General features: G+C 32.7%; 1 protein-coding gene across 1 annotated transcript; it reads right to left on the reverse strand.

The window, feature by feature from the left end:
* Window positions 1–2,600: 2,600 nt before the first annotated feature.
* On the reverse strand, window positions 2,601–14,200 carry LOC111710306 (transcription factor MafK). The gene is made up of 13 exons (XM_023484361.1): window positions 14,182–14,200; window positions 11,289–11,327; window positions 10,432–10,497; window positions 9,811–9,834; window positions 9,565–9,592; window positions 9,364–9,395; window positions 8,932–8,978; window positions 7,825–7,879; window positions 6,866–6,909; window positions 6,775–6,796; window positions 6,082–6,138; window positions 4,586–4,674; window positions 2,601–3,827 (listed from the first exon to the last, which is right to left on the reverse strand). The coding sequence occupies exons 2-12, from the start codon at window positions 11,325–11,327 to the stop codon at window positions 4,618–4,620; spliced, it is 471 nt and encodes a 156-aa protein (XP_023340129.1). The 5' UTR covers window positions 14,182–14,200; the 3' UTR covers window positions 2,601–3,827; window positions 4,586–4,617.
* Window positions 14,201–16,154: the final 1,954 nt, after the last annotated feature.

Raw genomic sequence — 16,154 nt, forward strand, 5'->3', positions numbered from 1 at the left:
AATACTTTTTGTCATAGATAATGCTGTTTGGACCCCCCCCCATTCATGTTGAAAATTCATGATAGGAGAGGGGGAGTTTGAAAACCGTTCTCTAGGACTGCAGACCCAGCCGGGCGTTCTAGGGAAAAGCAATAAAATCCACTATTTAAAAAAATTATACGAAATGAATTCTTATCCCATAGTAAAAATAGGCTAAAACAACTAACAATGTTTTAGCGCAGGAATCGAATCAGAGTGCGGTAATTTCCTATAGAACAATTCTTGCCCCTCCCCCTTTATAAAAAAATGTACTTGAAATCTATTTGTAAGGTATTAAAAATAATAACTCATGGCCGCAGCTTAAATAATACAAAATAACTAATAATAATTTTGCTGAAATTTAGTCGGCCATGTACACACTACACATGATAGAAAGGGGGTTTGGTTTACTAGGACGGACCCCAATTACCTGTGCAATCTTTTAGAGCAATTTGTAACTTTGTTAACCATAGCCATCTCGTACTCATTTTAAAAATCTAAAAAATATATTTCGATAAATAATAGGCACGCTAGTCACTGTTTGCTTCCAATTGAACTACAATCTTACAAGTTTTAAAATTGTTGAAACAACCAGTCGTCTGTTTAGATTTGCTACAAGTATTATTTATTACATTTTTTCTTTACTTTTTGGTCTTTGGGTGGCGTTCAGGAAAAATGTTATTTTTCGCTCTATGAATTCTTGAATTGTTACGTTTAAATGGTAATTTCCTAGAGATCGATTTTTGAAACCCGGCCCCCCCCCCCCTATCAAATTTGTACATGGATCTTAAATGTAAGACATGTGGCCGCAGCGCTCGGCGCCCTAGCCGCATCGCTGGGCCCAGAAAGTGTCTTAACCTAAACTAACCCTAAATATATTTAAATAAAATGCCAAACTACATTTTACGGCCCTAACTTCAAGTCATTGGATTTAGAAACCACTCAACAAGCATGATGTTCACTGTTCAGAGTTGTGATCAAATTCGCCGAGGATAATGATTAATTGATTGAAAATATCGTCTTCGCTATTTAAAATCCACGAAATTGATATTTTCTAAAGTCATTCGGGATAGTGAAAAAATATATATATTATGAAATATAAACTATATACAAATGTGGCGAAAGATAATCAATGACTATAGGTTGCAATATCTGAATGATTTGTTTGATATTAATTTGATTTTTTTACGGTCTAAGTCATATGTTCCAACTTTCTCAAACTTCCTCGATTTGTATGGGCGCTACGCTCTTCGGTATGAGACGTCTTTATCAATTTTCTCCTTATAGACGCAACAGATAGAAGTAAGATTAGTAGCGATCAAAAGCGCTTTTTTATCGCATTAAGCCTATACCCCCTTTCATTTTTCGCGAACACTCCCTTTAATGTCAGGATCCCTTTTTTTCATATTTCCACATTCTAGTCTAAAATGTTATAAATCGATTTATATTCAAGACTGTTCTATTATCTTATATTAAAAAAGCATCAGTACATTATACATGGCTACATCTACTTACATTATGAGCTACAGTAATTAAAACGATAAAATTGTGCATAGCTTACATATTTTATTTTAATTCTGATTATTAAATATTCAATATATTTTACATAGTTAATACAACAAATAAGATTTGAAAGATGACTTTACTAATTAATTTTTTTCTTAACTTCTTCAGTTATTTGAATTTTACAATATTTTAGAAGCAAAATAATTGAAATTTTGCCACATACTCTGATTTTTAATCAAATATATCTTTTCAAACCAATGTTGTATATCTCAAATATTTCAATCTATGAATTCTTTTGGATCAAATAGACATAGTTTTTGAAATTTCAAAGGTTTACACCAACCGGTGGAAAAGATAGAGGGGTTAGAAAATTCAGGTTTGTTTCAAAGGCATAGTACTTTAGCACGCCTCTACTTTGCAAAGGTTCTTAATGACACTTTTCCAATTACAAAGAAATATAGTTTATAATTTTTTTTATATAAAATAGCAACACAATTCCATTAATATATAATGCAATTTTTTAATAAAAAAATATATGATTTAAAGGATCATTTTGAACATCGTGCAGGCAGAAGAGAGATTTCTAAAAGTCTTAATTTGTAATTAAAAATTAAAATATTGTTTCAGTCGTTTGAAATAATTACATAAAAGCTGAAGGCTTGGAATTTTATCCACCACATCATCAATACAATTCAACGTTAATGCAGGAATAATAAAACTTTTACAAGTTAAAATCAACATAGAAATAAAGTAACTAAAAATAGTCTTAAATACAATATTCTCTTTTAATATTGTTGAATATTATGAAATTTCAAGTTATGAAATATAAAATATTAAAAAGTCAGACCAAGCTTCAAGTTATCACTAAATTGAATAAAAAGCTACACTATTCAGATCTTTTCATTAGTACAAAGTATGTAAATAAAATTACGTTAGCACAATATATGTAAATGAAATTACATTAGTACAAGGTATGTAAATGTAATTACATTCGTAAAAAGTATGTAAATAAAATTACGTTAGTAAAAGGTATGTAAATGTAATTACATTAGTACAAGGTATGTAAATGTAATTACATTAGTACAAAGTATGTAAATGTAATAACATTTTTTTAAAGATTTACATGATCGACTCACAATGACACACTTTAAACCTGAGTCTGTACAAAAGTTACTGGCGCATTTCTTGTTTCGTAAATAATGGAGAAGTTAACATAATTGAACACAGTTCCAGCTAGAAAAACATTTCCACGTTATTAATCAGATTATGGTTACAAGGGTACGATCATTAATCAGGCAGGCCCATCTTTAAATTAAACCAGCTATCCCTTCATTTAACTGCACTCAATTGGAATCGATTAAAGAAAACTATAATTAATGAAGATGTAAAAAATATTTCTCTGCAAAATCGTCGGCCTTAGTGTACACATTGTGTGTACACGGTGTCCTAAGTGTACACATTGTGTACAGAACAAGAAATAACTTTTTAAAACAAGATAGTCTTTAAAAATGTTTAAAAAATCATGGTACAAAAAAGGTAAAATGTCTCGTCTAAATTAAACCAAACTTGATCTGGAGGCCTGAACCAGGTTCACTTGGAACTTGATCTGGAGGCCTGAACCAGGTTCACTTGGAACTTGATCTGGAGGCCTGAACCAGGTTCACTTGGAACTTGATCTGGAGGCCTGAACCAGGTTCACTTGGAACTTGATCTGGAGGCCTGAACCAGGTTCACTTGGAACTTGATCTGGAGGCCTGAACCAGGTTCACTTGGAACTTGATCTGGAGGCCTGAACCAGGTTCACTTGGAACTTGATCTGGAGGCCTGAACCAGGTTCACTTGGAACTTGATCTGGAGGCCTGAACCAGGTTCACTTGGAACTTGATCTGGAGGCCTGAACCAGGTTCACTTGGAACTTGATCTGGAGGCCTGAACCAGGTTCACTTGGAACTTGATCTGGAGGCCTGAACCAGGTTCACTTGGAACTTGATCTGGAGGCCTGAACCAGGTTCACTTGGAACTTGATCTGGAGGCCTGAACCAGGTTCACTTGGAACTTGATCTGGAGGCCTGAACCAGGTTCACTTGGAACTTGATCTGGAGGCCTGAACCAGGTTCACTTGGAACTTGATCTGGAGGCCTGAACCAGGTTCACTTGGAACTTGATCTGGAGGCCTGAACCAGGTTCACTTGGAACTTGATCTGGAGGACTGAACCAGGTTCACTTGGAACTTGATTCTTGATTCGGTTAGGTTACACTTTGTAGTTGGGAGTAAACAGGTCGGAATTTAGATGCTGATCGTCCTGAAAAAAAATAAAAAATTGTAAGAAATAAAACTTTAAAATATGCAGAAATTTAAAACAGAAATCTTGGTAAATCTTAATAATACAATACGGTGACAGAAAAAAGAGGAAACAATTTGTGCTATATTCGATTAACTACTTTTTTATGATTCAGACACTGCAGACATGATTGCTTAAAAAAGATTGTTAAAAATTTTGCTCTTAAAATATTAATTATGATTTTTCCTTACATTAAGAGTTAACCCACTCAACTTAGAATATCAAAACCAAGATAAGAACATTCCTGTGGTTTTCCCGAGTTCCCCAATCTAAATTTGAGGCAAATAGGTCCAGGTTTCCAGAGCTATGATCGGACAAACTCCAATAATGCATACAATCACAAAGGATATTTGAGTAGCTTTAACTGGATGCTATGTGGTACAATTTTCTTCCTGCATTTTTAGAGCAATCATGCCTTCAGCATTAAACCCTTAGGTTATGCTAATGATTATCCAGAGCTAAAGACTTTAGAATTGTAGAACAAACAGCCAATACGAAGCCGAAAAAATTTGAAATTTTTGGCGCGCAATCAATGAGAGAACTTTCCTTGGTCCAAACCCAGCAGGGATATCAAAAAGAGAGAATTATGCAGAACATCTAGTGTCGGCATGCAGTGGATACAGAGACTTAATGATCGGGATTAATGGTATCCAATTCTTAAGTTTTCAGCTCAGTTTATCTTCGGTTTAAACCTTGTCATTGAATTTTTCCAAAATGACCTGGAAAGAAGTTTCTATATACAGATGAGATATCAGGAAGAGAGGAAGTCCTCCTTGTCTAATTCCAACTCTGATATCTTCCTCTCCAACTTTAATATTAAGCCAATGAGAACCAGAAAACTGTTTTATTTGAATTATAAACAAAATAAACGATTTGTAATTTTTAATTAAACTATTTCTAAAAAGTGGCCAAATAAACATTGCAAGGAATAACGAAGAGAGACCCTCATTCCGCAGTTTTCTTGTTTTTATTTATTAATTATTTTAGTTATTAGGCTTAAATGAAAAAAATGTAAAGAAAATTATATAAAAATCTTTCAAATTATAATATTGTTCCATGGTACTTAGGGTTTCCAGCGTAAAGGAAAAATCGTTTCGCAAAAATATTTTTTTTCGCAACCATTTCGCTTCATATTTCGCATTTCGTTCGCTCGCGAAAGTTGCAAAATAGAAAATGCGAAAATTTTGCGAAAATTTCAGGAAAAATCAATAGGAAAATTTCGCGAAAATTTTGCCATTGAAATAATGCGAAAATTTTGCGAAAAAAATAATAAGAAACTTTCGAGAAAAAATAATGCGAAAAAGATTAAAAGATTCTTTCTTGCAATTGGCTGGCTCATAATGACACCCTAACGTATGTATTGTGGACGAACAAATAGAAACTTCAAAAGATAGCTAGTGAAATCAAATTCTCTTCATCAAATATTTAATAAAGTAAAGAAAGAGAAATCATAATCACATAATAAAACTTCAAATATTGAGCTTTTAGAGCAGAGAATTCAAGTTCTTTTGAGCAATTAACTGTTGCAGCTATAAAACTCATGGTTTTCACAAAATTTTCGCATTTAGCGAAAATATTTTTACATGTTCGCAAAATTTTCGAATTTCGTAAATATTTTCGCATTTAGCAATATTTTCGCATTTTCTCGTAAAAAATTCGCTTCGTTTTCGCTTCGTTTTCGCTTCATTTATTTCCGGGAAAAACAGCGATATTTTGCGAACAAGTTTGCCAAATGCGCATTTTTACGCAAAACGTTTCGTTCGCTGGAAAACCTAGTAAGAAGATTATATCACATTATGGAAATACATCACGAAAGATTTTTCTCCAGAAAAGAATTAGAGTTTTGCAAAAACTCAAATTTTCTAATCACTATAATCTTTCAACCTGATGGTGTAAACCTCTGATATTTCAAACTTAGATTTTTTGATCTAACAGAATTCCTTGTTCGAAATATCTAAGCTCTGCGAAATAGGTTCGCAAAGATATGAATACGAAAATCTAACGTTGGGGAACTAAATTTATTTACGTTTACAAATGGTGCAATGCGCTTGAATCCCGACTTTTGATAAACAAATATGGAAAAATCCGGATCTTTAATAGTTTGACTCAGAATAATAGAACCAGGTTTACGAGATTTAATAAAAACTATTTGAAAGAGGGAGAATCGGATTAGTTGGATTAATAAAGAGATTAACAATCAAAAAATATTTTTTACCTCTGCCAAATATTCCGAATTATCGATCTTCAAGTCGTTCATCATTGTTTTTGTTGCCTGAAAGTATAGGAATTAAATCTTTGCAACAATATTTGATTTTCTAGTTCATATGTCTGTGCAAACCAATGTCGTAAATCTTAAATATTTCAAACTATGAATTCTACTTGATCAAATAAGTTACACCATCAGGTATGAAAGATATATAGATTAGAAAATTTAAGTATGTGACTCAATTCAATTCTACAAATTTTATCCATCTGCAAGATTTCTTGGAGCATGTGAGTACGTGTCAATTCTTTAAAAAATCTTGACCTCAAATCAAATGCCAAATAAAATTTTTTATTTTATTTAGAATATGTCAAGATGAGTTTCAAAACTCCCAGGGTATAGATAGTCATTAGGCAAAGAACTGAAAAAATATGAATTATGAAAGATTGGATTTTAAAAATGAGATTTTAAAAGGAGGAAAGTAAAGTGATAAATTTTTGAAAGTTTTTGTTCCAGCATGCCAATTCGACAGAGATGAAATGAACCAAATTGTAAATGAGACAAGTTTAGGTTTAATAATAAGTTCGAAACTTTCTTGAAATTTCTAAAAAATTGAATAGTTTTTAGAAATGTATTGCTTGAAAGGAACATTTAACATACCTATAGAATGTAACAAACTGAAGAAGAAAGTATGCTTATTCTTACCTCAATCTTATTTTTGATAGCACTGAAACAGACAAAATAAGTTAGCTTTCTAAGTTTTAAAAATAAATTTAAAATGAAACTTAAACTTTACCTTGCTTTCAGCATGTTCCTATTTTTCTGCTCAAGAAATGATGCCTAAAATAGAAAAAAAAATTTAATTGAATTAACTGATTACTTGCCTCAACCTCTGAATCGATCTCTAGTCAATCTTTGCAACCAATTGGTTAAACCAATTTAATATTTCAAACTTTGAATATTTTATACAGCAGAGCTCGTGATTTTAAATATCAGGAAATAAGACGATAAGGACTAAGCTGCCATTCTAAAGCTTTGGGATTTTCCACAGAGTTGGATTTATTAAACCGGAACTGAAAACTTTAGAATGGGATATCCTTAATCCCGATATCCACCATTCAAAAGTTCCCAGCTCAGAGCTGAAAACTTAAGAATGGGATATCCTTAATCCCGATCGGTTAATTAATCTGGAGATTAATAACGAGAGGAGAACAAGCATTATTTAATCTCGAAATTAAGAAAAAGGGTGGATTAAGCCTTAATCCCGATATCCAACATTCAAAAGTTCCCAGCTCTGGTCAATATCGTATTTGGTGGATTTTCATGATTGAAAATGGCGGATTTGATTAAAATAAGACTCAACATTGAGACTAATTTTCTAATAAAACCAACCAAGGTCGGTTTATTTTGATCGAGCATAATTGTGTAAGTCGAATCTAAGGGTCGATCAAGTGACACAAGATGTCGTCAGCTGATTCATAGGTTGGGTCTAAAATAAAGTCTTAAACCTGGGTCTAAGAAATTAAACCCGAGTCTAAGCTTTTACAAGTAAGGTTTCAAAGAAAAAGGTATCTAAAAATTTGAGTTTTTTTATTTAAAATTTATTTGAAATTCTATTTTTTTAAAAGTTAATGAATGACAATGAACTTTCCAAAGTGTGCTCTATCTTTTATTTATCTTTTAAACTGAAAGTGAATGAAGTTTTGATTCTTGAAAGCCCACATTTTATATATTCCAAGATGATCAAGGACTTGCCTCTTCTCTCGCTATCAAAGCTGTAACTTCCTCCTCTTTTAATTCCTTTTTCACCCTAAAACATTCATTTCTGTCAGATCATGTCTTTTCACTCAAATTATTCGATTTCGATGTATCTATAGGGTCCTAGCTCCCTGGATGTTACCTGCAGGGTACTAAGCTCCCGGGAGTTTAGCTGCAGGGCGCTAAGTTTTCAGGGTCTTTTCTGCAGGGTGCTCAGCTCCCTGGATGTTACGTGCAGGGCGATATGGTCCTTGCGTATTTCCAGCATAGTCCTAAGCGCTTAGCTCACCGGATGTTACCTTCAGGGCGCTAAGCTCCCTGAATATCATCTGCAGGGAGCTAAGCTCCCTGGATGTTACCTGCAGGGTGCTAAGCTCCCTGAATGTTACATGCAGAACGATAAGCTTCCTGGATGTTAACTTCAGGGCGCTTTGCTCCCTGGATTTTATCTGGGTGCTAAGCTCCCTGGATGTTACCTGAAGGGTGCTAAGCTCCTTGTATGTTACCTGCAGGGTCCTAAGCTCCCTGAAAGTTATCTGCACGGTGCTAAGCTTCCTGGAAGTTTCCTGCAGGGCGCTAAGCTCCCTGAATGTTACCTGCAGGGTGCTAAGCTCCCAAAATGTTCCCTACAAGCGCTTACCTCACTGAATGTTATCTGAAGGGCACTAAGCTCCTTGGATATTACCTGCAAGGTGCTAAGCTCTCTGGATGTTACCTGCAGAGCGATAAGCTTCCTGGATGTTACCTGCAGGGCGCTTTATTGCTCCTCGGATGTTATCTGGGTGCTCAGCACCCTTGATGTTATCTACAGGGTGCTAAGCTCCCTGGATGTTACCTGCAGAGCGATTAGCTCACTGAATGTTACCTGCAGGGCGATAAGCTCCATGGATGTTACCTGCAGGGCGATAAGCTCCCTGGATGTTACCAGCAGGGCGCTAAGCTCCTGGATGTTACCAGCAGGGCGCTAAGCTCCTGGATGTTACCTGCAGGGCGGTAAGCTCCCTGGATGTTACCTGCATAGTCCTAAACTCCCTGGATCTTACCTGCAGGGCGCTAAGCTCCCTGAATGTTACCTGCAGGGCGCTAAGCGTCCTGGATGTTTACCTGCATGAAGCTGCATATCCACGATTCTTCAAGGTTCGTCTTTTCTCCTAGGTTTAAATATTTTTGAATGACAATATTTTTTTTAATAATCTGAAAAGGTTAGCTTGATTGATATTTTATAACTTACACGTGTATGTAAAATTCGTCTCAATACAGATTTAACCATTGCAAGTTTCATTTTAAATCTTTTGATTAGAAATGTTGCGATAGATTTTGTAATTTGTGACAGCTAAATATGTCGGTGCTGGGAACTAATGTACTGTGGATACCGTGATCACGATTTTTGTTAATCTGCAGATTAATTTAATCTTTATAAGACCCAACAGATCAAGTGATCGGAATTTTGAGTATCCAACAAAAAAGTTCCCAATTATTCAGTGTATATTTAAACGTTTAAAAATTCTAAAGCTACGTTTTTTATTTATAAATTACCTTTAGTGCGTTGGCTGTTTTTTTAGGTACATCTAGAACACAATAAAAAATATATTTTGAAAGAGAGGTTTACTATCATACTTTAGTCGCATCTAGACATGATTTAATTTGGAAAAAAAATAAGACTGAAATACTATGTCCGCAAATATAAAAGTTTTTTTTTATAATTTTGGGATAAAAAATATGAAATTACAAACTTACTGTTCTTTTTCAGACGTTCATTGAGATTCTAGGATACAACACTATTTAGAAGTATAACTCTTACCAAAATAGTCAAACAATTTCTTTTTCATATTTGACTTTTTGTAATGCTTGAATTTCAGTCATGTACATTTTTCTAAGGACAAAAAGTTCACTGTTCACGGAAAATCGAAGAATCAAAATACATTTTTAAAAACGTACATTTGTCTTTTTTATAATTAATCAGTTCTTTCGTAAAAAGTGTTCCTTAGTCGTTATAGTTATCAGCTCCTGTTATAATAAATCATTAAAATATATTAACTATGATTATTAATAATTATTATTATCTATTATTATTAACTATCATTATTAACTATCATTATTAACTACCATTATTAACTATCATTATTAACTATCATTACTAACTATCATTACTAACTATTATTACTTACTATCATTACTAACTATCATTACTAACTATCATTATTAACTACCATTTTTAACTATCATTATTAACTATCATTACTAACTATCATTACTAACTATCATTACTAACTATCATTACTAAATATCATTACTAACTATTATTACTAACTACCATTACTAACTATCATTACTAACTATCATAACTAACTATCATACTTACTATCATTACTAACTATCATTACTAACTATCAGTACTAACTATCATTACTAACTATCATTACTAACTATCATTACTAACTATCATTACTAACTATCATTACTTACTACTACTAAAACTACAACTACTAACTAAAATTAACATAGGCTAAGAAAAAAGATTCTTTTTAATTCGATTTTTTAAAATCACACGGGCAACGCTGAGCTCTTGAGCTAGTTTTTATTTTAATTATCATTAATGATTTCCTCGTCTGAGAAAAGCCCAAAGTTGTCGGGTGCAAAGTCTGTCATATTCCTGTGAGCATATGGTGCCTGCATTTATAGTGAAATTAGAATGAATAAAAATGAAGTAGCATTATGTGGCTAGCACTGTAAACCAGCCAGAAGGAAAAAGTAAAATTTATGCGACAGTCTAATAGCATTTTGTGCCCTCTCACCATAGTAAAAGTAGAAGTAATTTATATGTACTGATAGCGCCGATTGAAGGATTCATAACTCTGATTGGATAATGAGATAGATAGATGTTTTCTATATTCATTTCATATTTCATATTTTATTCAACTACAAAGCACGAGATAATACAAATAAAAAATCACAATTTACTATGTAGTTTGGACCCGCCTCACCAGAGTAGGTTGTTTTAATTGGTTAAAACATTCTTATCATTAGGGGTTAGGATTTAATCTTACTACCAATTTACTTTAGTTTGATGTAAGATTTCACTCCTGTATGCCGAGTCCATTAGCGCCTGATCCAATCAGGGTTCAGTTGTGTTTGTTGTCTATTCTGAACCAATAGAAATAGTATGGCGGTAACATCTATCTTTCTATCTATCTCATTATCCAATTAGAGTTATGAATCCTTTAATCGGCGCTATAACAGTAAATGGAAATATTTACTTCTACTGAAACTATGGGATTTGTGTTGTCAGATCCTTAAACACAGATCTATCGGTTAGAATAGATTGTACCCGTAACAGAATATTAACAATGTTTAACTTTTTTTTCAAGATTGATAAATTCAAATTAAAATAATTTTCAAAATTTTTCAATAGAATCCAAAATAATCAAAAATTTACAAAAATTCAACAGACTAGACTATACCTTCTGTGAAGCACAGGGTTCATCATCTGGGAAATCCATCTGAAAACATTGAATATAATTTTCCAGGGGACCGCACTTTTTCTCAGGGGTACAAACTTTTTGAAAAATTTACAGAACAAGCTAATTCCCTCTTTCTTATGCTTTTCATCCAAAATTAATCTATTTTTCTGTGGAAATTTATTTTTCTGAGAAAATAATTAAATTAGTTTTTATAATGTCGTACACCTCAGATATTTCAATTTAAATTCTATTGTTTCAAATATCAAAGGTTCGCAAACCATAGTTGCAAAGATCATATAGGGTTTAGAAAATTTGAGTTTGTGGCAAAGACTCAATTTCTTTGTTTTCTAAATTATAGTAAAATCCTACTTTTATGTAATTATATCAAGGGCGTATACAGGGGGTTTAGTAGGATTTGACAATTATTTGGATAAACTAAAGAATAATCATTTTAAAAAATCTTAATACTAAAATTAAAAAATAAATTTAACTTATTTTTGCACATGCAAATATTAAAAGTGCAATATACTACATCTGAGTCCTCTATACTAAGGATTCCTGAATCAGCGCCATCTATACAGGAGGAGAAATATATATTTGCCAGTTCAGATCTAAAATCATTGTTCTTGGATATACTTTATACCGATTTTTTCTAAGAACCAAAAAAATTGTTTTTTGTTAGCAAAATTGCTTATATTTTTCAGTTTCGTGTAAAACGACACGTGTTAAATAAATAGAAATTAAAATAATTTGACTCATTTAGTTAATATTTCAATATAGATAATTATTAAACACAAGAAAATAATCATGGTTGCAGATGAATCGGGAAATATATCCTAGTCATAATAAATCAAGTAGTTTAAAAAATAGCTCGACAAACCATGAAAATCATGCCTCATTAACATCATTATAAAAAGTATCAACTATCAGAAAAATTAGAACCAATGGAAAATAACTGAGTTTTTGCCACAAACACAAATGTTGTATAGTCCCTAATTCTTTGCAACCGGTTGATGTAAACAATTAATATTTTAAATGTTGACTTTTTTATGTAAAATTTCTTGTTTTTAGATATCAAAAGTCTACGACACCTGGTTGTTAAGAAAGGGGTTAAAATAATCAGAATGTGGCAAAATCACTAGGGATTAAATAATAATCATAAAGAACGTAGCTCAAGGGTTTTTATTGAATCCCGAGGGTTTTTAGCCTATTAAGGACTTCAATGAAAATTTTTGCATACCAAAAAACTCCTTTTATATAGGAATGTCACTTTAACCCTATTCCTGCTTTTTTTTTTTTTTTTTACATATCTCAAAAAGTATTGGTCTGAGGCTGTTGAAATTTTTTTTCTTTTCTTACATACCCAAAGCCCTCCCTTTAGGCCTAAAACCGGGCTTTAATACTAACTGCCTGAGTCCTCAGGCACACTGCCTGAATGACTGCTTTTGCCTGTAACATCCCCCCCCAGCATATCCTGGTTTTCAAGTACCCCAGCAGGGATAGGGTTAAGTATGATAAAAAGAACGTTTGACTCCAGGGCTTTGGATAATATGACCTGCGTTCATATATGAAGAAATGACAAAGAGAAAGGACGCGACGGCGAGTCTTTGTCACAAACTCAAATTTTCTTACCTTTACAACCAAATGTCATAGACATTAAATATTTCAAAAATTTTAAATTCAAAGCAAATAATCCAAGGATATAGGGATTCAAATATTTGAGTTTGTGTCAACTGTCTGTAAAGCAGAGCGTCGAATATACTCATATTTATACGTTAATGTACAGTTAGGATCCTTGTTAGTTGTTAGTATATATATATATAGGCCGGCAAACCTAGTGTTTGATTGGTTAACCATTGCATGCTGGAGCTTTGTGTTGAATACTCATAATCCAAATCGCTTTGTATCGATATCCACTGCGAGCACTTTAAAATAGGAGGATCTATAAAAAACCCTTTCCATAGCTTCGTTTAGATATTCTTACATAGATCAAAGCTTCCTATAACCCCTGACTTGTAGGTATAATTTACAAGACGAGATATTAAAAAAGAATTATTTTAATCTGCAGAGGAACAAAAGATCGAGACCAAGAAGCATTTCAGGTTGATTTTATATAAAATTTAAGTCTCCTCTATCATGAAAGTAAAACATTTTAAAACAACAACATTTTTATCAATAATTCAATAATTCTATTTTAAGGAGAAAAGAAAGAATGTCAAATAGAATTTGGTGTGTTTTTAGTAGTAGAGGACGAAGAGAAATTTTGTCATAGAATCTTGCATTTAGGTTTCAAAAAATCACTGCAACAGCAATTCTTAATTATAACTGCCTTTAAAATAAAAATAAATTAAAATGAAATGTAAGGCGTAATTTAACTTCAATATGTTGAATATATATTATATATATATTCAATATCCAGTGTACTCAATGATACCCAGTGTACTATAAAGGGCACAAAGATAGGGGTTTTAGGATTACGTCCTGCATATCCAAAACAAAAGTCGATAGTAAGAAATAAACTCAACATTTAATTAAGCATGACGAGAAGCAATTGCTAAAAGCCCCAATAGCCCCCTTCCCTGACTACGCCTCTGATTGCCATTATCTTTTTAAAATCAAAATTGAAAAAACCTTTTACCGCTTTCAAGGCAATTGAAATCATTGTTATGTTTTCGACATAAACCTTACACTTACAAAACAAGTATAAAATCTATGTTTCTAAATTTTTTGTAAATATAAAGAATTAACATGAATTATTTTTTATAGCATTTTCTACACAATTTCTCACATTTCTTTTAAATATATCTCACTTTAATACTAAGTTTGCAATGCCCGTAAATAATCTAAAATTAAAATAACTACAGTATGTTATTTTTATGTATGTAGATTTTACCTTTTCGTTTGTTGACAGATAACAGCAACACGCTAGACAAATCCGGATAATAGGCCGGTAAGTAGAAGACGACATTTTATAGAGGTTTTAAGATTAATGGTTAACATCGTTACCTATGAGTGTAAATGCTTGCAAATTGACGATAATTTGATTTTGATTCTCAAAATCAGAATATGTTCCAAGACGCAGCATGGATCTGAAATGTCTGAAAAAATAAACATGTTCGAAAATAAAATGAATTAAATGAAGTGACTGCAAAAGTTAATTCTCACACCCTATTTTATTTAAAGTTGACATTTTTTGTTTCAATAAACAGTGTTCCCCATTGTTAATAAATTTAAGCTTTTTTTCTTTTCTCAGCTTGGATTGAAAGATACGCTTAAAAAAGATAATTATTCAGATTCGGAACTAATTTATCCGGTTATAACAAAAATATAATAATAACTAGAAATTCAAGGTGCTTCGCGCCCTTCTTTCTAGCCTTAGAGGGCGCTTCGCGCCCATCTTCTAAATTAATTGTGAACATATGTTCTCTTTGTGTACATCGTAAAACAAAACAAAAATAATTCGCGGATTTTCACAAAAAATTTCGCGGATTTTCAAAATTTTAAAAAATTTAATGACGATCGAATTTTGATGGAGACAAATATTTGAAATTTTAATCATTCATAAACCTTCTCTGGGGTCCCTAGATGTCCCACAAAAAATTTGGGCCCGATCGGTTCAGCCGTTTTGACGTTTATTGGATACAAACAGACAGACAAACAGACAAACAGACAAACAGACAAGCCAAATTTATATATAGATGGTATTCAGTGTATAGTAAACTTTTACAGATGCAATCATGCAACTAGAATTATTCTGGCAATATTTCGTTTAAATTTTTTGCATTATTCCTAATTACGTATATTGTTTTAACCCATTAGTGACGAGACAAATAATTCTTTCTGAAATTCACAGGGTTAACTCGTTATACTGTCCATAGAGTATGATGTAAAGTTTCAATTTTTTTCAATGAAGGGTAGTGGAGATACAAAAACCGGCCAATTTTGTCCGGCTCGGCATCGGTCAAAATTGACCGCCCGGTCAATTTTGACCGTCTGCAGCAGGGCCGTCTGCAGGTGCGTACGAGGGGGGGGGGGGCTCTTTTACTATTACATCTGCTTGCAATAAATTCTGATTCACAACTATACCCTTCAAAGCTTTGTCTGATCAAGTATTGCATTATATAACATTGTTTCTCATTTTCAAAACTGAATATTTTTATTTGTGGTTTCTCTACAAAAGTGACTCGCGCATTTTTTGTTTCAGAAACGATGGAGAAATAAAGGTTTCAAAGGTACATCGGACATATGCCTCTCTATAAATGAAGTGTTACTTGAAATTGCGCATGTATTCCATTTAAGTATAAATACATCGTGCTAAAAAAATACTTTAAAATCTCACTTCTTATAATTTATGAAACAATATGGATCGATCCTATGAAAATATAGATATTTTTTTAAAAACATTTCCATTTCTATTTTTCATCCCTTAAGCTTGCACGACTGTATTACAAGGGATTGTCCGGGTTTTTTTTTGTCCTAGCACTCTCATTTTTGACACTGTCATCGTGAAACGTGATGACTATTAATACATAGTAATTTAAAGGATTTTTTGTAATTTTTTTTCATGAATAGGGTTGGGCCTAAAGCGCGGAAAAAAGTCCGGTCTTTGGAGAGAAAAAAATCTAAAATTGTGACTAAAGCTACATATCTAAAAACTATATTTCTGAAAAGCCCTTGAAAAATGGATATAGAAACCTTATACCTATTCTCTAAGGCTTTTTCGAGGGGGGGGGGGCAAAATGTGCCCCCACCTCTACAGAAATGCTCTCGTACGCCTCTGTCGTCTCATTCTAGTAGAAAACCTATGAAACTTGCAAATAAAACCTTTTTTTTTCGGTATACCCTGTACATATATGTAAGTAGCTG

Source organism: Eurytemora carolleeae, unplaced genomic scaffold, assembly GCF_000591075.1.
Source record: "Eurytemora carolleeae unplaced genomic scaffold, Eaff_2.0 scaffold944, whole genome shotgun sequence".
In the NCBI taxonomy this organism is placed as follows: Eukaryota; Metazoa; Arthropoda; class Copepoda; order Calanoida; family Temoridae; genus Eurytemora; species Eurytemora carolleeae.

What these genes read in the sequence shown, in the direction of transcription:
- LOC111710306 (XM_023484361.1), bottom strand. Translation starts at nt 11,327, where the DNA reads ATGGATTTCCCAGATGATGAACCCTGTGCTTCACAGAAG. An exon ending in AGGAACATGCTGAAAGCAAG is followed by an intron (nt 6,797 to 6,865) that starts GTAAAGTTTAAG and finishes TGTCTGTTTCAG; the next exon opens with TGCTATCAAAAATAAGATTG. An exon ending in ATTCGGAATATTTGGCAGAG is followed by an intron (nt 4,675 to 6,081) that starts GTAAAAAATATT and finishes TTAATATTAAAG; the next exon opens with TTGGAGAGGAAGATATCAGA.